Below are 17,380 nucleotides of genomic sequence, written 5' to 3'. Positions count from 1 at the left end.
ACTTATTTTGATACAATGTAGTTATTTTACAACTACGTTCCCCATACCATAGACCTATTTCTTACGTTTTTATAATTTAAACGGTAGAAACACACTCTCATCACTGAAGCAAGAACTCGTTGCATTTATCATGAGAGAATAAATTATACGTGTTTTGCCTTCTCTGAAAGAAATAGAAAATAATATTTTGAAACTATTGGAGTATTATACTGTAGTTCCTGTGTGTAATATTTTCCAAATATAAAATAATTTGATAAAAGATATTTTTATGATTTACAGCAAAATATTGATCACGATTTAGAAGAGTTTTTAACGGAAATGAGGTAATAATTTTCAGGTACATTCCTTCTTGATCAGCAACCTGGCGCTGGGGGACTTCTTCATGGGTGTGTACCTGTTGATAATAGCCGTAGTGGATACCCACTATCGTGGTATTTACTCTATCTACGACAGGTCATGGCGACAGAGCAATCTCTGTATGTTCGCGGGATTCATCTCCACATTTTCAAGCGAGCTTTCTGTTTTTACCCTAACCGTTATCACTTTAGATCGTCTCATCTGCATCCTGTTTCCGCTCAAGATGAAGCGTCTTGGTCTTCGAGAGGCTTTGATTGTGATGCCGTGTGTGTGGCTGTTGGTCCTCGTGTTATCTGGCGCACCTTTAATGGGTTGGGAATATTTCTCAAACTTTTACGGTCGCTCAGCCGTGTGTCTGGCATTACATATCACTCCAGAGAAACCAAGAGGATGGGAATATTCTGTATTTGTTTTCCTTGTTTTAAATTTTGTATCTTTCCTTGTTATATTTATATCGTACCTATGGATGTTTATGGTAGCTAAGAAAACAACTACTGCTGTTAGAAAGTCTAAAGCTAAATCTGACCATTCCATGGCTAAGAGGATGACTTTAATAGTGATGTCTGATTTCTGCTGCTGGGTACCTATTATACTGCTAGGTTTTGCATCTTTAGCAGATGCAAGAGTTCCACCTCAGGTGAGTTATGATATACAATTTGGTATACATGTCCTTAATGTATAAAAGTTCAAAAAGACTATTTCTTCTAAACATTTTTATACAATTGTATTCAAATGCCATATGATAAAAAAAAGATAATCATCTACAGAAAACTGTAGATTCGTATCATGTTTGCCCTTTTTGTCAAAAAGAAGGGAATACATGATATATGTCGTTATCATTAACGGCGAATCTACAAAGCCAAACACTTCACTGCAGGAAAAATGCGTAGGTCAAAATGGCAACTGTTTCCTATGATTATAAAATCAAATATATTTGTTTAATAATCAAAAAGAAGTTTAATAAGATTTAAAGCAGTCTTAAATTTGAAAATTGATACTCAAACGCATTTTCACTATTTGTTTTAGGTGTACGCATGGATCGCAGTGTTTGTCCTCCCCTTAAACTCTGCCATCAATCCGGTGTTATATACTATATCTACAGCACCATTTATGAGAAACTTCCGAAAAAGGGCGTCCCGATTTCGGAAATCATTCACCACAGGGTCTTTTCGATCTTCTGAGACGAAACATTCGTTCATAGGTAAATGCTTACGAACACATAACTGCTTTACTATGCAAAGCTGGACGTTCATTCGAAAGGAGTGTGATAAAATGGAATGCTTCTTGAGGTGACTTGCATGGAATTAGTACTAACCGAGGTAAATCGACTGTTGTAAGCACATTCCATTGTCACGCCTCGGACTCAACGGACGTGCGTTCAATAAAATCATCTTGTTATGTGCTAGTAGAAAGTAACACAATACACAATATTAATCTACCAGTACGTAAATTAAAACCATATTTAAAAAGGCTTTTTGGCATCAACTGATAAACTTTCACTTAGCATGACATTTGATAACTATTTGCATCTTACTTGATGAATATGTACTTTAATAGAATGTATTAAGATTACAAAACATGAAGTTATTTGACGTCTGGTTTTTATAGAACATATGACGGTATCGGTTAATTGAATTAAACAACTACAATGTATTTTGTTGTATCAATCATCCTGATAACCAACGGTAGACGTATGTCTACCCACGATATGGCAGCATTCTGTAATAGAAAAAGTTCAAAATATTTTGATATCAAACGTGAGGTTTATGATATAATGTCACTCGTTGTCTATTCCAAATCGCTTACCACCGATGCATCTCACGGTTTTATTTACTAATTTTGATTTCATGTAACCTGTATGTTTCCGTCAATAAATTGCAAAGCCCGTAACATGCCAAATTTCCACGGGGCAAATAGTGGCAGAATAACACACTGTTACTTGCAGAAACATTATAAGATATGTATTCATTCACATATTGTTCCCTCGAGGTTGTTCCGAACACTGTGACAGATATAGACTACTGACGGACAAACACAGAGTTTCTAGCGTTACAGATTGTTGAAGACTTTGGGCAAATTTTATGCCATCATATTCTCATTTGGAAATGTATTGTTTTCTTGTGTGATATGAAGGTCATAAGTTTAACGGTACTCTCTTAGAGGAAGTGAGATTACTGGGATTTGACAGTTGCACATGTCGGCTGCCATCAACGAAGAAAAGACTCTTACCTTCCAGAACACCTGGTCTTAATCAACGTATGCTTTCAATAGTCTTTATGTTAATCTTGTCTTTGTTCATATTTTGCGCAAGTTTTATTGATTTTAAATTCGAATATGATTTTAAAATGTAAAATTTCACGTTCTATTACTACTTAACGCTTCGTAGAGAGTAACATACGTACAGTACTTCCAATGGACGAAGTGACCAATCGTAAATAGTAACTAGGACATTTTAGTTATACAATTCAACAATATCCTATTTATACATGAAGAAAAATACGAACTTGCGTGTTACCAGATGTTGAGCCCGAGGCGTGCCATTTCATCCCTGTTTACAGTACGATTGAAAATGATACATGCACCAGTTTCATCTCTACATCTAGCACCTCTACGTAACTGTCTCGGTGAAACTGTAACTTATATGGCGATATAAGGTTCTGATTAAAAAGAAAAAAAAAACACTAATAAAATATGTCTCATATATCCTATGTATCATCGACAGGTGTTTCCCTCTGTCGAATATTGCACACATTTCTTATTATACCAATTCTCATTTTTACTTAACATCATTGGATTTAATATTTCCGTATTCATTCAGTTCATATTTACTACGTTTAAGGTATAATATCCTGACTATAACCATTGTGTTACCTCTATTTCAGATGACCGATTCTCCAATACTTGGGGACGGAACTCTATGTACAGACAGATGGAGTTGACGAGATTACGGGGCCTAAAGAAATCGTACACTTTAAACACGAATCATAGCGCGTGTGTGCACGAGAAGTCTCCGGCCTCGTCCAGAATGTAAACAGTCCACACGGCAGCTAATCAGATGTACAGGATGTCTTCTTAATGTGCTAATCATATCGTTCAATACTACCCAAGTGTTGAAAGTACATGTTATTGTTTCTTTGTCACAAAAGTGTAGTAGTCCTCTGTAACATATAACTGATCAGGATATCAGTAATAATGTGACTTGTGTGTCTGTATGAGCAGGATATCAGTAATGATGTGACTTGTGTGACTGTATGAGCAGGATATCAGTAATGATGTGACTTGTGTGACTGTATGATCAGGATATCAGTAATGATGTGACTTGTGTGACTGTATGAACAGGATATCAGTAATGATGTGACTTGTGTGTCTGTATGAGCAGGATATCAGTAATGATGCGACTTGTGTGTCTGTATGAGCAGGATATCACTAATGATGTGACTTGTGTGACTGTATGAGGAGGATATCAATAATGATGTGACTTGTGTGGCTGTAGGAGCAGGATATCAGTAATGATGTGACTTTTGTGACTGTATGAGCAGGATATCAGTAATGATGTGACTTGTGTGACTGTATGAGCAGGATATCAGTAATGACGTGAATTGTGTGACTGTATGAGCAGGATGTCAGTAATGATGTGACTTGTATGAGCAGGATATCACTAATGATGTGACTTGTGTGACTGTATGAGCAGGATATCAGTAATGATGTGACTTGTGTGGCTGTAGGAGCAGGATATCAGTAATAATGTGACTTATGTGACTGTATGAACAGGGTATCAGAAATGATGTGACTTATGTGACTGTATGAACAGGGGATCAGAAATGATGTGACTTATGTGACTGTATGAACAGGGGATCAGAAATGATGTGACTTATGTGACTGTGTGAACAGGATATCAGTAATGATGTGACTTGTGTGACTGTAGCAGCAGGATATCAGTAATAATGTGACTTATGTGACTGTATGAACAGGATATCAGTTATGATGTGACTTGTGTGTCTGTATGAACAGGATATCAGTAATTATGTGACTTGTGTGTCTGTATGAACAGGATATCAGTAATGATGTGACTTGTATGTCTATATGAGCAGGATATCAGTAATAATGTGACTTGTGTGACTGTATGAGCAGGATATCAGTAATGATGTGACTTGTGTGACTGTAGGAGCAGGATATCAGTAATAATGTGACTTGTGTGACTGTATGAACAGGGTATCAGAAATGATGTGACTTATGTGACTGTGTGAACAGGATATCAGTAATGATGTGGCTTGTGTGACTGTATGAGCAGGATAGCAGTAATGATGTGCCTTGTGTGACTGTATGAGCAGGACATCAGTAATGATGTGACTTGTGTGTCTGTATGAGTAGGATATCAGTAATGATGTGACTGGTGTGACTGTAGGAGCAGGATATCAGCAATAATGTGACTTGTGTGACTGTCTGAACAGGATATCAGAAATGATGTGACTTATGTGACTGTATGAGCAGGATATCAGTAATGATGTGACTTGTGTGACTGTATGAGCAGGATATCAGTAATGATGTGACTTATGTGACTGTATGAGCAGGATATCAGTAATGATGTGACTTGTGTGTCTGTATGAGCAGGATATCAGTAATGATGTGGCTTGTGTGTCTGTGTGAGCAGGATATCAGTAATGATGTGACTTGTGTGTCTGTGTGAGCAGGATATCAGTAATGAAGTGACTTGTGTGACTGTATGAGCAGGATATCAGTAATGATGTGACTTGTGTGACTGTATGAGCAGGATATCAGTAATGATGTGACTTGTGTGACTGTATGAGCAGGATATCAGTAATGATGTGACTTGTGTGACTGTATGAGCAGGATATCAGTAATGATGTGACTTGTGTGACTGTATGAGCAGGATATCAGTAATGATGTGACTTGTGTGACTGTATGAGCAGGATATCAGTAATGATGTGACTTGTGTGACTGTATGAGCAGGATATCAGTAATGATGTGACTTGTGTGACTGTATGAGCAGGATATCAGTAATGATGTGACTTGTGTGACTGTATGAGCAGGATATCAGTAATGATGTGACTTGTGTGACTGTATGAGCAGGATATCAGTAATGATGTGACTTGTGTGACTGTATGAGCAGGATATCAGTAATGATGTGACTTGTGTGACTGTATGAGCAGGATATCAGTAATGATGTGACTTGTGTGACTGTATGAGCAGGATATCAGTAATGATGTGACTTGTGTGACTGTATGAGCAGGATATCAGTAATGATGTGACTTGTGTGACTGTATGAGCAGGATATCAGTAATGATGTGACTTGTGTGACTGTATGAGCAGGATATCAGTAATGATGTGACTTGTGTGACTGTATGAGCAGGATATCAGTAATGATGTGACTTGTGTGACTGTATGAGCAGGATATCAGTAATGATGTGACTTGTGTGACTGTATGAGCAGGATATCAGTAATGATGTGACTTGTGTGACTGTATGAGCAGGATATCAGTAATGATGTGACTTGTGTGACTGTATGAGCAGGATATCAGTAATGATGTGACTTGTGTGACTGTATGAGCAGGATATCAGTAATGATGTGACTTGTGTGACTGTATGAGCAGGATATCAGTAATGATGTGACTTGTGTGACTGTATGAGCAGGATATCAGTAATGATGTGACTTGTGTGACTGTATGAGCAGGATATCAGTAATGATGTGACTTGTGTGACTGTATGAGCAGGATATCAGTAATGATGTGACTTGTGTGACTGTATGAGCAGGATATCAGTAATGATGTGACTTGTGTGACTGTATGAGCAGGATATCAGTAATGATGTGACTTGTGTGACTGTATGAGCAGGATATCAGTAATGATGTGACTTGTGTGACTGTATGAGCAGGATATCAGTAATGATGTGACTTGTGTGACTGTATGAGCAGGATATCAGTAATGATGTGACTTGTGTGACTGTATGAGCAGGATATCAGTAATGATGTGACTTGTGTGACTGTATGAGCAGGATATCAGTAATGATGTGACTTGTGTGACTGTATGAGCAGGATATCAGTAATGATGTGACTTGTGTGACTGTATGAGCAGGATATCAGTAATGATGTGACTTGTGTGACTGTATGAGCAGGATATCAGTAATGATGTGACTTGTGTGACTGTATGAGCAGGATATCAGTAATGATGTGACTTGTGTGACTGTATGAGCAGGATATCAGTAATGATGTGACTTGTATGAGCAGGATATCAGTAATGATGTGACTTGTGTGACTGTATGAGCAGGATATCAGTAATGATGGGGACGTTTGATTTAAAGCGGTTGCCAATGTACCGTGACAGTTACTTTACGCATATATATATATATATATCCGTCGTTTGCTATTTCTCAAATCTATATAACCCTTTCACTACTGTAAACCATAATGGACTCATCTAGATCATTGTATAACTATGGTAGAGTCCATAAAAGTTACTCAGGGTGAAAGGATTAAACATACGATATACATGTAAGTATCATACAAATGTATCTATATATGTTGTTATACATTTGATGAGAAAATTGCAGACACAAAAGTCTAAATGTTTACATTTTTCTACAATGTATGCGAAAACTGTTACATTGCTCTTTTATATGTTTTGAATGTCAGGTTTTACAAACGTACATTTTGTGTTTCTTCAGCTTAATTTCTTAACATTAAAAAACACCACCAGGAAACATTTTTGATTGTAGTATTAAATTAAAATATTTTTGTGTTAAACATGCAGAACCAATACCGAAGAAACAGTCTCGGTGAATACAGATATTTTTATGAATCATTTGGCATTAAAACAAAAAATATGAATTTTAAGAGTCTCTATTACTAGTGTATCGTGACCAGTTTAATGGTTGAAATACGGCTGTCTAAACTTATTACATTCCAGATCGCCCAATTTTAATTGAGGTTCCTGTATGTTTGTAAATCGTTCATTCATATTGATTTAACATATTTTAACAGTTCATGGCGAATATTTATTTTCAGTAGCTTTTTGTACATAAGTACCTCGAATGAAGATGAATTTCCTTCAATTGATTAACATTCATGTCACATTACATCATTTTAGTGTTTTATGTCATCATGTATTTGCCATAACAAAATCATCTCTCGACAGTTCCGACTTCACATGGTGTAATATTATCTTCTACTGATAATGTGGTTAAGATGTATAATGTATGATATGTATTGAAAACCAAATTTTAACTTATTTTTAATAAACACTGCTCCAAACACTCCATACATCTTCTATTCCTATTTGAATATAGTAGAAATGAGTACCTACTCGTGGTTGTGAACTGTGATTGGACTATGGCAGAAATGTCGACAAATGACAACTATTAATCCATCCCACTCTGAACGACAAGGACATCAGAAGACAGCGATCTCGGGGGATATGACAACAGTTCGAATCTCTCGCGTTCTGAACGACAACGTCATCAGGATACAGATGAAGGGAGGCAACGCTTTATGGACGAATGTTGCAACACTTTATATATCGGTTTACGCTATAACTATACATTTACATATAATGAGATGTTGTAAAAATGCTTTAGTGAAGGACGACAAATCAATTTTAGTTTAAGATTAATTCCTTGAAACGTCAATAAATATAATAAAACAAACAACAACAACAATAAAATGCAATGCCTTTAATTCATGTCAGATGATAGTTCAATAGACATTACGCTTATATATATCAGACATATGTATAGTCTATTATACGTTTCTTGATGTGTGTGTTTATTATTTCACGATGTCCGTTTGATTCATTTCCAATTTTCTCAGCCACTATACTTTTTTTCATGTACCGAAAAAGAAGAATACAAGTATATATTAATATAGATCAGAATAAAATTCGGGTTTGTTTTGAAAATCGTAAGTTTGGATTATCCCTAAAAGTAGTTTTTCAAAAATCTCAAAAATTGTTATATGAAACATTGATATTGACTAGGTATTTCAACGTCATTATAACAAGCCCGACTAAGCAGTGATGATGTATTCTCGTGTGTGGTGTAAGTAAACCCATCCATTACCATAGACTCTATAGAACTTGCATTGTTCTATTTGTATGTAAAAAAAATCGTGAACTCGCCTCGTAATAACAGCAATAATTTATCTACACATTATTTAGTACATGCACACGATAGTAGTCCAATACAAAACTCGGATACATCTCAAATATAACCAGTTGTTTTACAATACAATTAAAGCTTAATTTGGCAAAGACGAAACTAATGATACTTACATCTGTAACAAGAATAGACGCTCTGATACATTCAATTTTTTTTCCCCCTTTCTATGATAAACTTTATAAATGTTGAAAGTCTGAAATTGACTTCGTTTGTTTCATTAGAATCTTAAACAAAATAAGTGCACAATATACACTGTACCTGCTTTTTGCTGAAACATACAATATCTGTTCGAAATTAATATAATAAAATAGACATTATATTGATACTCATGTGATACACGTATACTGTATTATCTTGACTTAAACAAGTTGTGTCCTCTTTATAAATCTACACCGTTGTATCCTAGAATCGTACATGACAAGATTGATCTTTGAATCTTTTTGTTGTTGTTATCAATGTGGGAAAATATTTCAAAAATTACAGGACGCTTATTACATTTCCAGCAGCGAAAGTTTAAAGGTCAGTTCATTTATGTCTTAGGATGAGTTGTATCAATGCTGTTCGGTTCTCCTCTGACGTCAGAAATTGAACAAGAGCATCTATAAGAACACTCCTCACTAATTCCTGTACCTTCTTAACTAGTTCCTTTTTCTTGCTGTCGCTAAGGTTTATCATTATTTTGATCATACTTTGGTAATCATCAGATGACATGTAGCCAATCAGTGAACCTAAAATTGTAACAGAAGGGCGAAGTGAAGGTATACAGTCGGTTTGAATAAACTACATAAATAATATATGAATATATGTATTTATACATGAAGTGGCATCATATAAGAAAAAATCAGAAATAAGTAAACTGATCAGAGACGTGTGCAGTGTACATTTCTATTTCCCGAAAAGGAAATAAAAGAATTAAAGGAAAAGCTAATACTAGTGGGAGGAAATTCACAATACAACAGGTTTTATTAACTATGAATAATTATTGTCTTACAATATCGGTTTTTATGGAGGTTCAGGAGGCCTCATATAGTTGTACCAATTCAAACTGATCAGAACCCAATCGTGACAGTTCTGGCCACAGCCACTATGGCCAAAACGTTTAAAGGATTCCTACCAAATTGATTCACCCTCAATGAAGTCTTATGAAGTAGACTATAAAAAGACTTGATGAACAACAAATTAAAGTACCACTGCACACATTTTTTGTTAACTTTCAGCCTGTTAACTTATCGTGCATTCCACTACCCCAACTATCTCCCTAACATCATTTACTAGTCTTTCCAACCAAAACTGCTGAATTATTCTTTTCTAGCGTGTACCCCAACAGTGCAGCAACAATACTTACCAGCTACTCCCCCAACAAGCGCTCCAGCAGCCCCAAATAACACTCCGCCAACTGCTGTACCTCCTGCTCCATATGCTACTTGCTTTAAAATACCTTTAGTGATTGGAAATTAACAATAAATCAAGAGCAGCAATATAATTTATCTAAGCGTATGTTGAATAACACATTTCCTTCTTGTTATCTGTTATTTTCGTTGCCAGCACGTTGAACAAATAATGTTTTATAAATAGCGTTGGCAATTATATATACTGATAAAAAAAAAAAGAAACGCACAGAGTTCCCCCCTGGAGTACACCTTAGCTGTAAGGAAATAATGGAATATTTGGTCAGGTATCATATCAAGAACGATCTCCCTTTTCAACAATCTACCCTAAAATCAGCCAAGCGTGCCGATGTCATTGTGTGACTTTGTGAGCTTCTTTAGTCCAAATCACGCGGCGTGATCAAGCCAAGCCGGAGGTTTTCAAACAAATAATCTCAACGGATACTCTAAGTTCAGCCACATTAATTTTCCACGTTGGCATTTTGATTTCGCCATTGACTGAGATGCCACGCTTAACGCAAATTCAGAGGGGTAGAGCAATTGCGATGTTGATGGATGGTCATAGCCAAACTGCTGTCGCACGGCAGTTTGGTGTTGGCCCGTGTACAATTAACCGTCTCTGTACACATTTCTGTGCTACTGGGTTAGTTTCCAATCGTCCCAGGAGCGGTCGTCCGCGTGTAACGACCGCACGACAAGACAGGGCGATTCGATTGTCGCACGTGCGCAACAGATTCAAGACTGCTGTAGAGACTGCTGTCGCATACCTTAGGTACTCATGGCAGACCCATAAGTCCTCAAACTGCCAGGAACCGCTTGCGTGAAGAGAGAATCATTGCGCGCCGACCTATGTCGGGCCACCTCGGACACCACGGAGGCGGCAAGTGCGTCTTGACTAGATGCGCAGACATGGCCTGAATAGGTTTGGGATGCGTCGATGGAGGCGTGTGGTGTGGAATGGCCCCCATATTGCCCGACATGTCTCCCATTGAGCATCTGTGGGATGAGATGGACAGGCGTATTAGGAAACGTCAAAACCCCCAACTTACCGCGCCCAGTTCATCGCAGCATTAACACAAGAATGGAACAGCATGCCCTTATGGCGAATAAATGTTCTCATGAATTCAATGCATAGGAGAATCCGTGCATGGATTCGTGCAAAAGGTGCCCACACCAGTGTCATTTTGTTTTTCGCGGGTATCCCACTTTGAGTAACTACTGATGACACAATGACGTCACACAGACTTTTCTTCTACAGTATTGTAAAAAGTAGACTTGTCCCTTCATATTGATATAAAATGTTGTACAAATTTCCCAAAATATCATAGGCTATTGATTGCATAATTTAATTGTGCGTTTCTTTTTTTTGTTCGGTATATATATAATAATACAACTTTTAAGATGTAAGGATATATTAGATTATTTTTCTGAGCATGTGAATATTGTTATGCCAAAATACCAATCTATGCTATGTATATTTTAGATCAGACATACCTTTTATACTTTTTTTCATTTCTTGATTGGTCTCCAAAATCTTAATGAGCTGTACAAAATAGGTTTTATAATCTACACCGCCACCTTCTGCCATGTTGACTGCCTAGCAATTTGACAGAATATATATACTTAGTATATCATTGATATATTATTTTAAAACATATTTAGTCATCAAGTAAATTTCGTTGCCCACAAAACAAAATATGAAGCTTGACCTCAATTACTACGCTTGATGAGTCATCCAATGAAATCACAAACAACACAAATCGCGTTTTAAATAACCCTCTATCGATGAATGTTGAATATATAAAGGAAATTTATAATAAAATACAATGGAAATGTAATTTGGACAGAACATTTAAGTAATTGTATGTATTAAATAGAAGAATTAAACATTCCGGACGTGTTTAATTCTAGGATAAATTTGGAATAATGAGGTGAAAACTTCACATTTTTTAAAAGGAAAATCAAATTAATATTACCAGGACAGCCATAAATCAAGGAGGCATTTTAAACCTCAACAGAGTAAAGGATTCGTTTTTAATAGGATAGACATTATGAGTTTCTTTTCTGTGGCATGAGCGTTATACTAATGTATAGACATTAGGTATATATGTTCTTTTGTCAGGTATGAATGCCTTCAAAATGCTTTATATTGACATGCAAAATTAATTCAAGAAATCTAAGGCCCATTTTTCACGATCGTTCCTCTATTTAATGAAATTCGTTATTTTATTTTTTCCCGAAAGATACAATGATCTCTTCATATTGGAAAACTTGTGTTTCTTTCAGTAAGAGACCAATGGTGAAGCTTGGCCAAATGCACGTGTACAAGCCAAAGGCTCTGTCAATAAAGAAAATGATTATTCAATGTATTTTGTGGTATTTCCCATGTGCTATTTTCAAAAGAATGGGCTATTTTTAAGTCATCGTAAAACACCAAGCTCGCTGATAGTACAAAGGAAACGTGTCAGTACATGAATTTGTTCTGAATAACAAAACGACATGTAAGCTGAATAGTCGGAATTCTCAAAAAAGGACATATTCAGATTGTTTATTCTGACAATTATAAAACGACAACAATGTTTGCTTTTGTTCATCTTTGAGAGATATGTATTATTGCAATAATGGAAAAGAGCTAGGGCAAGTTCAAAGTTTGACCACAGAGTTTAGAAATAATCCAAAGTAATTTCCTAGTAAATAGAGATTATTCCGTTGTACTAAATGTAATATATAGTGTTACCTTTTTCTCAGCAAGTATGCAAAACAACCTCTTATAGTACGGGACTGACGTCAACGACTGATTGTGTTGCCCCTTAGGATTATTTAACTCCTTCTGTTCTGATCGACATCGACGGACGTTGTTTGGCCTATCTACTGGAACCCAAAATGAAACTAGCGATCTGAATGGCTCTTCTCATAAAAAAACCCAGCCAATCAGATCGTTAGTTTCATTTTAGGCTCCAGTACATAACATTGGTTTTCGGTGTCGTCTCGGGTCAAAACCATGGCCAACACGGGTAGTATTTAGAGTCCCTACAATAGATGTATTTATTATAGTCACGGTATACCGTCATGTATGTAGTGCAGGTAGTACAGGTGTACTAGTGTCCGGATATGAGGCCAAGGTGACACAGGAAGCCGCGTGAGGCGGAACGGGTAATGTGTAACCGCACGTGTTGCAGGTGCGATACGGGTGTCTATAGAGTAATAAATGTAGTTTGCGGGTAACATAGTCATTCGAGTCTTGACGGTTCATCGATTCACTTCAAGAAATTATATTTCCTTTTGTTAAATCATAAAATTATGAAATTTCCCGTTTTCCTTGAGACAGGCACGAACCCCAGGGATGATTCCGGAAATGGAATTCCTATGTCGGCCAGGATCCGGATTCAGGACGAAAGAAGGGAGAAGGGAAGAAGGATCGAGCACCTGCCCTTTGTATTTCATGTACTTCCTTTAATAAAATGATTGACCGTCGAAGGCCACTCCCATACATAGGTGTTGAGTTTTATATGATAAATGCTTTATGTTCGGTTGAACGTAGTGAATTATAATCATAAGGTCAGTTATTGTTACATCACTGTAACGAAAATCAGTAACATTTTAATACAGCGACACTGAAATAAAGCAGGTTTTGGGGAGCTATGCAATGAGCTTGTGTGCGACCAAAAATTTAAAGGAAAAAACTAACTAAGCGTATATTTGGTAATTTTAAGCAGAGTTTTTATTTTCAGATATTTCTTTTTCTACTTACCGACTGTAAATTTCCCTTCCGTTGTGTTTCGACAAAGTGACAATTAAAGCAGGGGAGGAATCCATTTTTTCTCTTCAATTAAAGTTGGATTTCCATTTTTTTTTGCAGTTTGAATTTTGAGTAAAGATTTATCTTGATTGACAACTTTGACAAAACATTGCAAAGTAGTTTTAAAAACAGAAACCACCGAAGTATTCACAAAACCATACTTCGAACTCAAAATCGATAAAACTAGGGCAAAATAGGATCAAAGAAATATGCCAAGAAAAAAATTCATTTCAAAATTGTTTTATTGTTGCAATTAACATTAGGATTGGGCACAGGCATTGCCTTTAAACGCACTATTGAAAGATATCCATTTCAAACATATACTGCATATAAATTGAAGATGTAATATATTAAGTTTAGGTAGATACACTGTAGGGTAGGCCGAACCAATGAGCCAGTTGTATATATATGTACATAAAGATTAGCAGTCTAATTGGAATATCAGGAATACCAAAGATTTTACCAGGGTATATATATTGTTTGGTTAGGGCACTTCAAAGTCACTGTCACTACACACAGTGCCATATTAACCAGTTATACTAAAATTGGATGAAATCAATGATGCATTAATGTGTGGTACAATATAGTTAAAATCTTCTATATAATCCAGGACACAAGATAAAACACATACATTTGTTGCAATACTTTAATCCATAGCTCCCTTTGTGAGAAAAGTACTATCTCATATGATTGTCCGTTTCATTAGATAAAGAATGAATTAAAATTTGCCTTTCATTTGCATATCTAGGGCAAGTAGGGAAGAATCGACCTACATTTTCTATAAAATTACCACAAGCACAATTAGGGTTATCCGTTAGATGATCATTACATTAATCCGAGTTAAGTTGACTCACATCTCCGCTGTTTATTGTACATTGATTTATGTGTGACATGTGTGAGAGGATGAATTTCCTTTAATTCATTGTCATGTCACTTTTTTCAGAAATTTATATATCATATAATTGATTAATTAAAATATTCCCGATTTAATATCGCATTTAACTTATTTGTTAAGTTACAGAATTACTGAAATCCAGACTCAATACGTGTATGAGACACTCGCTACACCTTAATATCAACACACAGTTGGAAAAACTACACAAGGAATGCAACAAGCTATTCTGATAATTTCAATGAAAGGTCAACACGACAGGTCATCCAACTATAATCTATTATAAGTCAATAACGTTTACACAATGTACTACCAAAGGGCTATGAAAACCGAAAACTTAAGGATGGTGAAAATATACAAAATACAATGATAAATAAATAACCAAATTAAAAATAAAAATAAATAAACAAATATAATCCTATTGATGACACATTCGAATATTTCAAAAACATTGATAACGCTCAAGTAGATGTTATTTAAAAAAACCTAAAAAACCCAAACTATTTTAAGGATAAAAGTCTTACTGCAGTCTTAGTGTTAAAGAAGTTTTACACGTCTAATCCTTTTCGTTGTTTATTTCATCGATATACTATTTTTCAAAAACGTCTTTGCAATGTATCGTTTTCTTTTCAAACATTGTTAAAACTGTTTTAATGCGATTTCACCGTTTTTGCCAGAGGCACGGTGATACTTATGGGAGGGTACTAATATAAAAAATATAGCATTTATTTCAGATACTGAGTTTTAAAGATAATGGACAATGTGAGAAGCACGATACAGCGCTGTCCTAAAGAAACTATCGGAAAATACACACCAACGTGGTCGAGATGCTACATGCTACATGCCATCCCATGTACCTTGAAAACCTTTTTTCTTTCTTTTACATGGGCAAAAACACACAGGAACGTCAATGTGTGTGCTATGTTATGACTTCCAATCTCTTTATCCAGGAGTACGTGTTATACAATACACATATTTTACCAGCTGTATTAGGCAGTAGATGATATTTGTGAGGGTTGTAATTGTGCGAATATATACTTGAATAAACAATAGTAGTAAAGTTTTCATTAACAAAATACATGAACAATATAGAATCAATTTAGATTTAAATTCATAAATATTCAGTTGAGGTTGACTTGCATCACAAAATCAGTTTAGTATACCGGCATATCAAACTGTGCTTTGCGCCGATGTAAATAATATGCTACCCTGGTGTAATGTCTTAAAAAGAAATAAATTACCCCTAATTCCAAACGACATTGAGACTATTTATTGTAATAGGTAATGGTAGCAAACGTATCTTCTGTTTTTGTTTTTCTCTTGAGGATTGAAACGCCCCTTTTAAACAATTATTATGGTAAGTAGTACAGTTCCGTTAAACATGTTCAATGATACTTTTAGAACATATGCAATCAAATCCGTACAAAGGACACAACACTTCGAGTGGGAATGAAGGAAAACGGCATATTCTGCACTGGTTATATTCTCGCTTCCAATTAAATATCACACGGGCATCTCTGATTTACATGTACCTGCAGTATAAACTGAAGAAGTTGTAAAAGTTCAAATCACCACAATGCATTAAAGGCATACAGATTAGTTTAACACTAATGACTTCGGATGAGTTGTATCAATGCTGTTCGATTCTCCTCTGACGTCACAAATTGAACAAGAGCATCTTTAAGAACACTCCCCACTAATTCCTGTACCTTATTAACTAGTTCCTTTTTCTTGCTGTCGCTAAGGTTAATCATTATTTGGATTATTCTTTGGTAATCATCAGATGATATGTAGCCAATCAGTGAACCTGAAATTATAACAGAAGGGCGAAGTGAAGATATACAGTCGGTTTGAAAAAACTTCATAAAAAATATACTTATATGTATTAATACATGTAGTGGCATCATATAAGCAAAAAGCAAAAATCAGTAAACTGATCAGAGACAAGTGCAGTGTACATTTCTATTTCCCGAAAAGGAAATAAAAGTATTAAAGGAAAAGCTAATATTTGTGGGAGGAAATTAACAATAAAGTAGGTTTTATTAACTATGAATAATTATTGTCTTACAAAACAGGTTTTTATGGAGGTTCAGGAGGCCTCATATAGTTGTACCAATTCAAACTGATCAGAACCCAATCGTGACAGTTCTGGCCACAGCCACTATGGCCAAAACATTTAAATGATTCCTACCGAATTGATTCACCCTCAATGAAGTCTTAAGCAGGACTATAAAAAGACTTGATGAACAACAACATAAAGTACCACTGCAAAAGTTCTGCAATCTTTCAGCCTGTTAACTTATCGTGCGTTCCACTACCCCAACTATCGCCCTAACATCATTTACTAGTATTTCTAACAAAAACTGCTGAATTATTCTTTTCTAGCGTGTTCAGCAACAATACTTACCAGCTATTCCCCCAACAAGCGCTCTAGCAGCCCTAAATAACACTCCGCCAATTGCCGTACCTCCTGCTCCATATGCTTCTTGCTTAGAAATACCTTTAGTGTTAGGAAATTAACAATAAATCAAGAGCAGCAATATAACTTATCTAAGCGTATGTTGAATAACACATTTCCTTCATGGTATCTGTTACTTTCGTTGCCAGCACGTTGAACAAATCATGTTTTATGAATAGCGTATGTAATTATATCTATATCTATAATAATACAACTTTAAGAGGTAAGGATATATTAGATTATCTTCCTAAGCATGTGAATATTGTAATGCGAAAATACCAATTTATGCTATGTACATTTTAGATCAGACATACCTTT

At 35.8% G+C, this 17,380-nt stretch overlaps 3 protein-coding genes across 4 annotated transcripts in view; 1 reads left to right on the top strand and 2 right to left on the bottom strand.

Annotated features, from left to right (window-relative positions):
* LOC110445590 (G-protein coupled receptor GRL101-like) overlaps positions 1–3,630 on the top strand; it is a 122,314-nt gene extending 118,684 nt beyond the window's left edge. The window contains exons 23-25 of the mRNA XM_021490268.1: positions 338–994; positions 1,384–1,558; positions 3,240–3,630. Coding sequence (XP_021345943.1) covers positions 338–994; positions 1,384–1,558; positions 3,240–3,388 — 981 coding nt within the window. The 3' untranslated portion in view covers positions 3,389–3,630. The remainder of the gene's footprint in view (positions 1–337; positions 995–1,383; positions 1,559–3,239) is intronic.
* Positions 3,631–8,027: 4,397 nt separating this feature from the next.
* LOC110445537 lies at positions 8,028–12,790 on the bottom strand. Its single transcript, XM_021490201.1, has 4 exons — positions 12,651–12,790; positions 11,408–11,510; positions 9,871–9,963; positions 8,028–9,253 (listed from the first exon to the last, which is right to left on the bottom strand). The coding sequence occupies exons 2-4, from the start codon at positions 11,499–11,501 to the stop codon at positions 9,051–9,053; spliced, it is 390 nt and encodes a 129-aa protein (XP_021345876.1). The 5' UTR covers positions 11,502–11,510; positions 12,651–12,790; the 3' UTR covers positions 8,028–9,050.
* A 2,230-nt stretch (positions 12,791–15,020) lies between these two features.
* LOC110445589 overlaps positions 15,021–17,380 on the bottom strand; it is a 5,392-nt gene continuing 3,032 nt past the window's right edge. Inside the window, exon 4 of one of the 2 annotated variants that reach the window (XM_021490266.1) lies at positions 15,021–15,461. The gene's annotated coding sequence lies outside the window, so the exon portion shown is untranslated. Of the gene's footprint in view, positions 15,471–17,380 lie in introns of both variants that reach the window. The other variant, XM_021490267.1, reaches the window with a different exon arrangement.

Source organism: Mizuhopecten yessoensis, unplaced genomic scaffold, assembly GCF_002113885.1.
Source record: "Mizuhopecten yessoensis strain PY_sf001 unplaced genomic scaffold, ASM211388v2 scaffold2329, whole genome shotgun sequence".
NCBI lineage: Eukaryota > Metazoa > Mollusca > Bivalvia > Pectinida > Pectinidae > Mizuhopecten > Mizuhopecten yessoensis.
This window is presented reverse-complemented; position numbering and strand designations above follow the sequence as displayed.

Coding starts and splice junctions, on each gene's coding strand:
- LOC110445537 (XM_021490201.1), bottom strand. CDS start 11,501: ATGGCAGAAGGTGGCGGTGTAGATTATAAAACCTATTTTGTACAGCTC. Junction 9,964..11,407: donor AATGAAAAAAAGTATAAAAG/GTATGTCTGATC, acceptor CAATCACTAAAG/GTATTTTAAAGCAAGTAGCA. Junction 9,254..9,870: donor GCTTGTTGGGGGAGTAGCTG/GTAAGTATTGTT, acceptor TTACAATTTTAG/GTTCACTGATTGGCTACATG.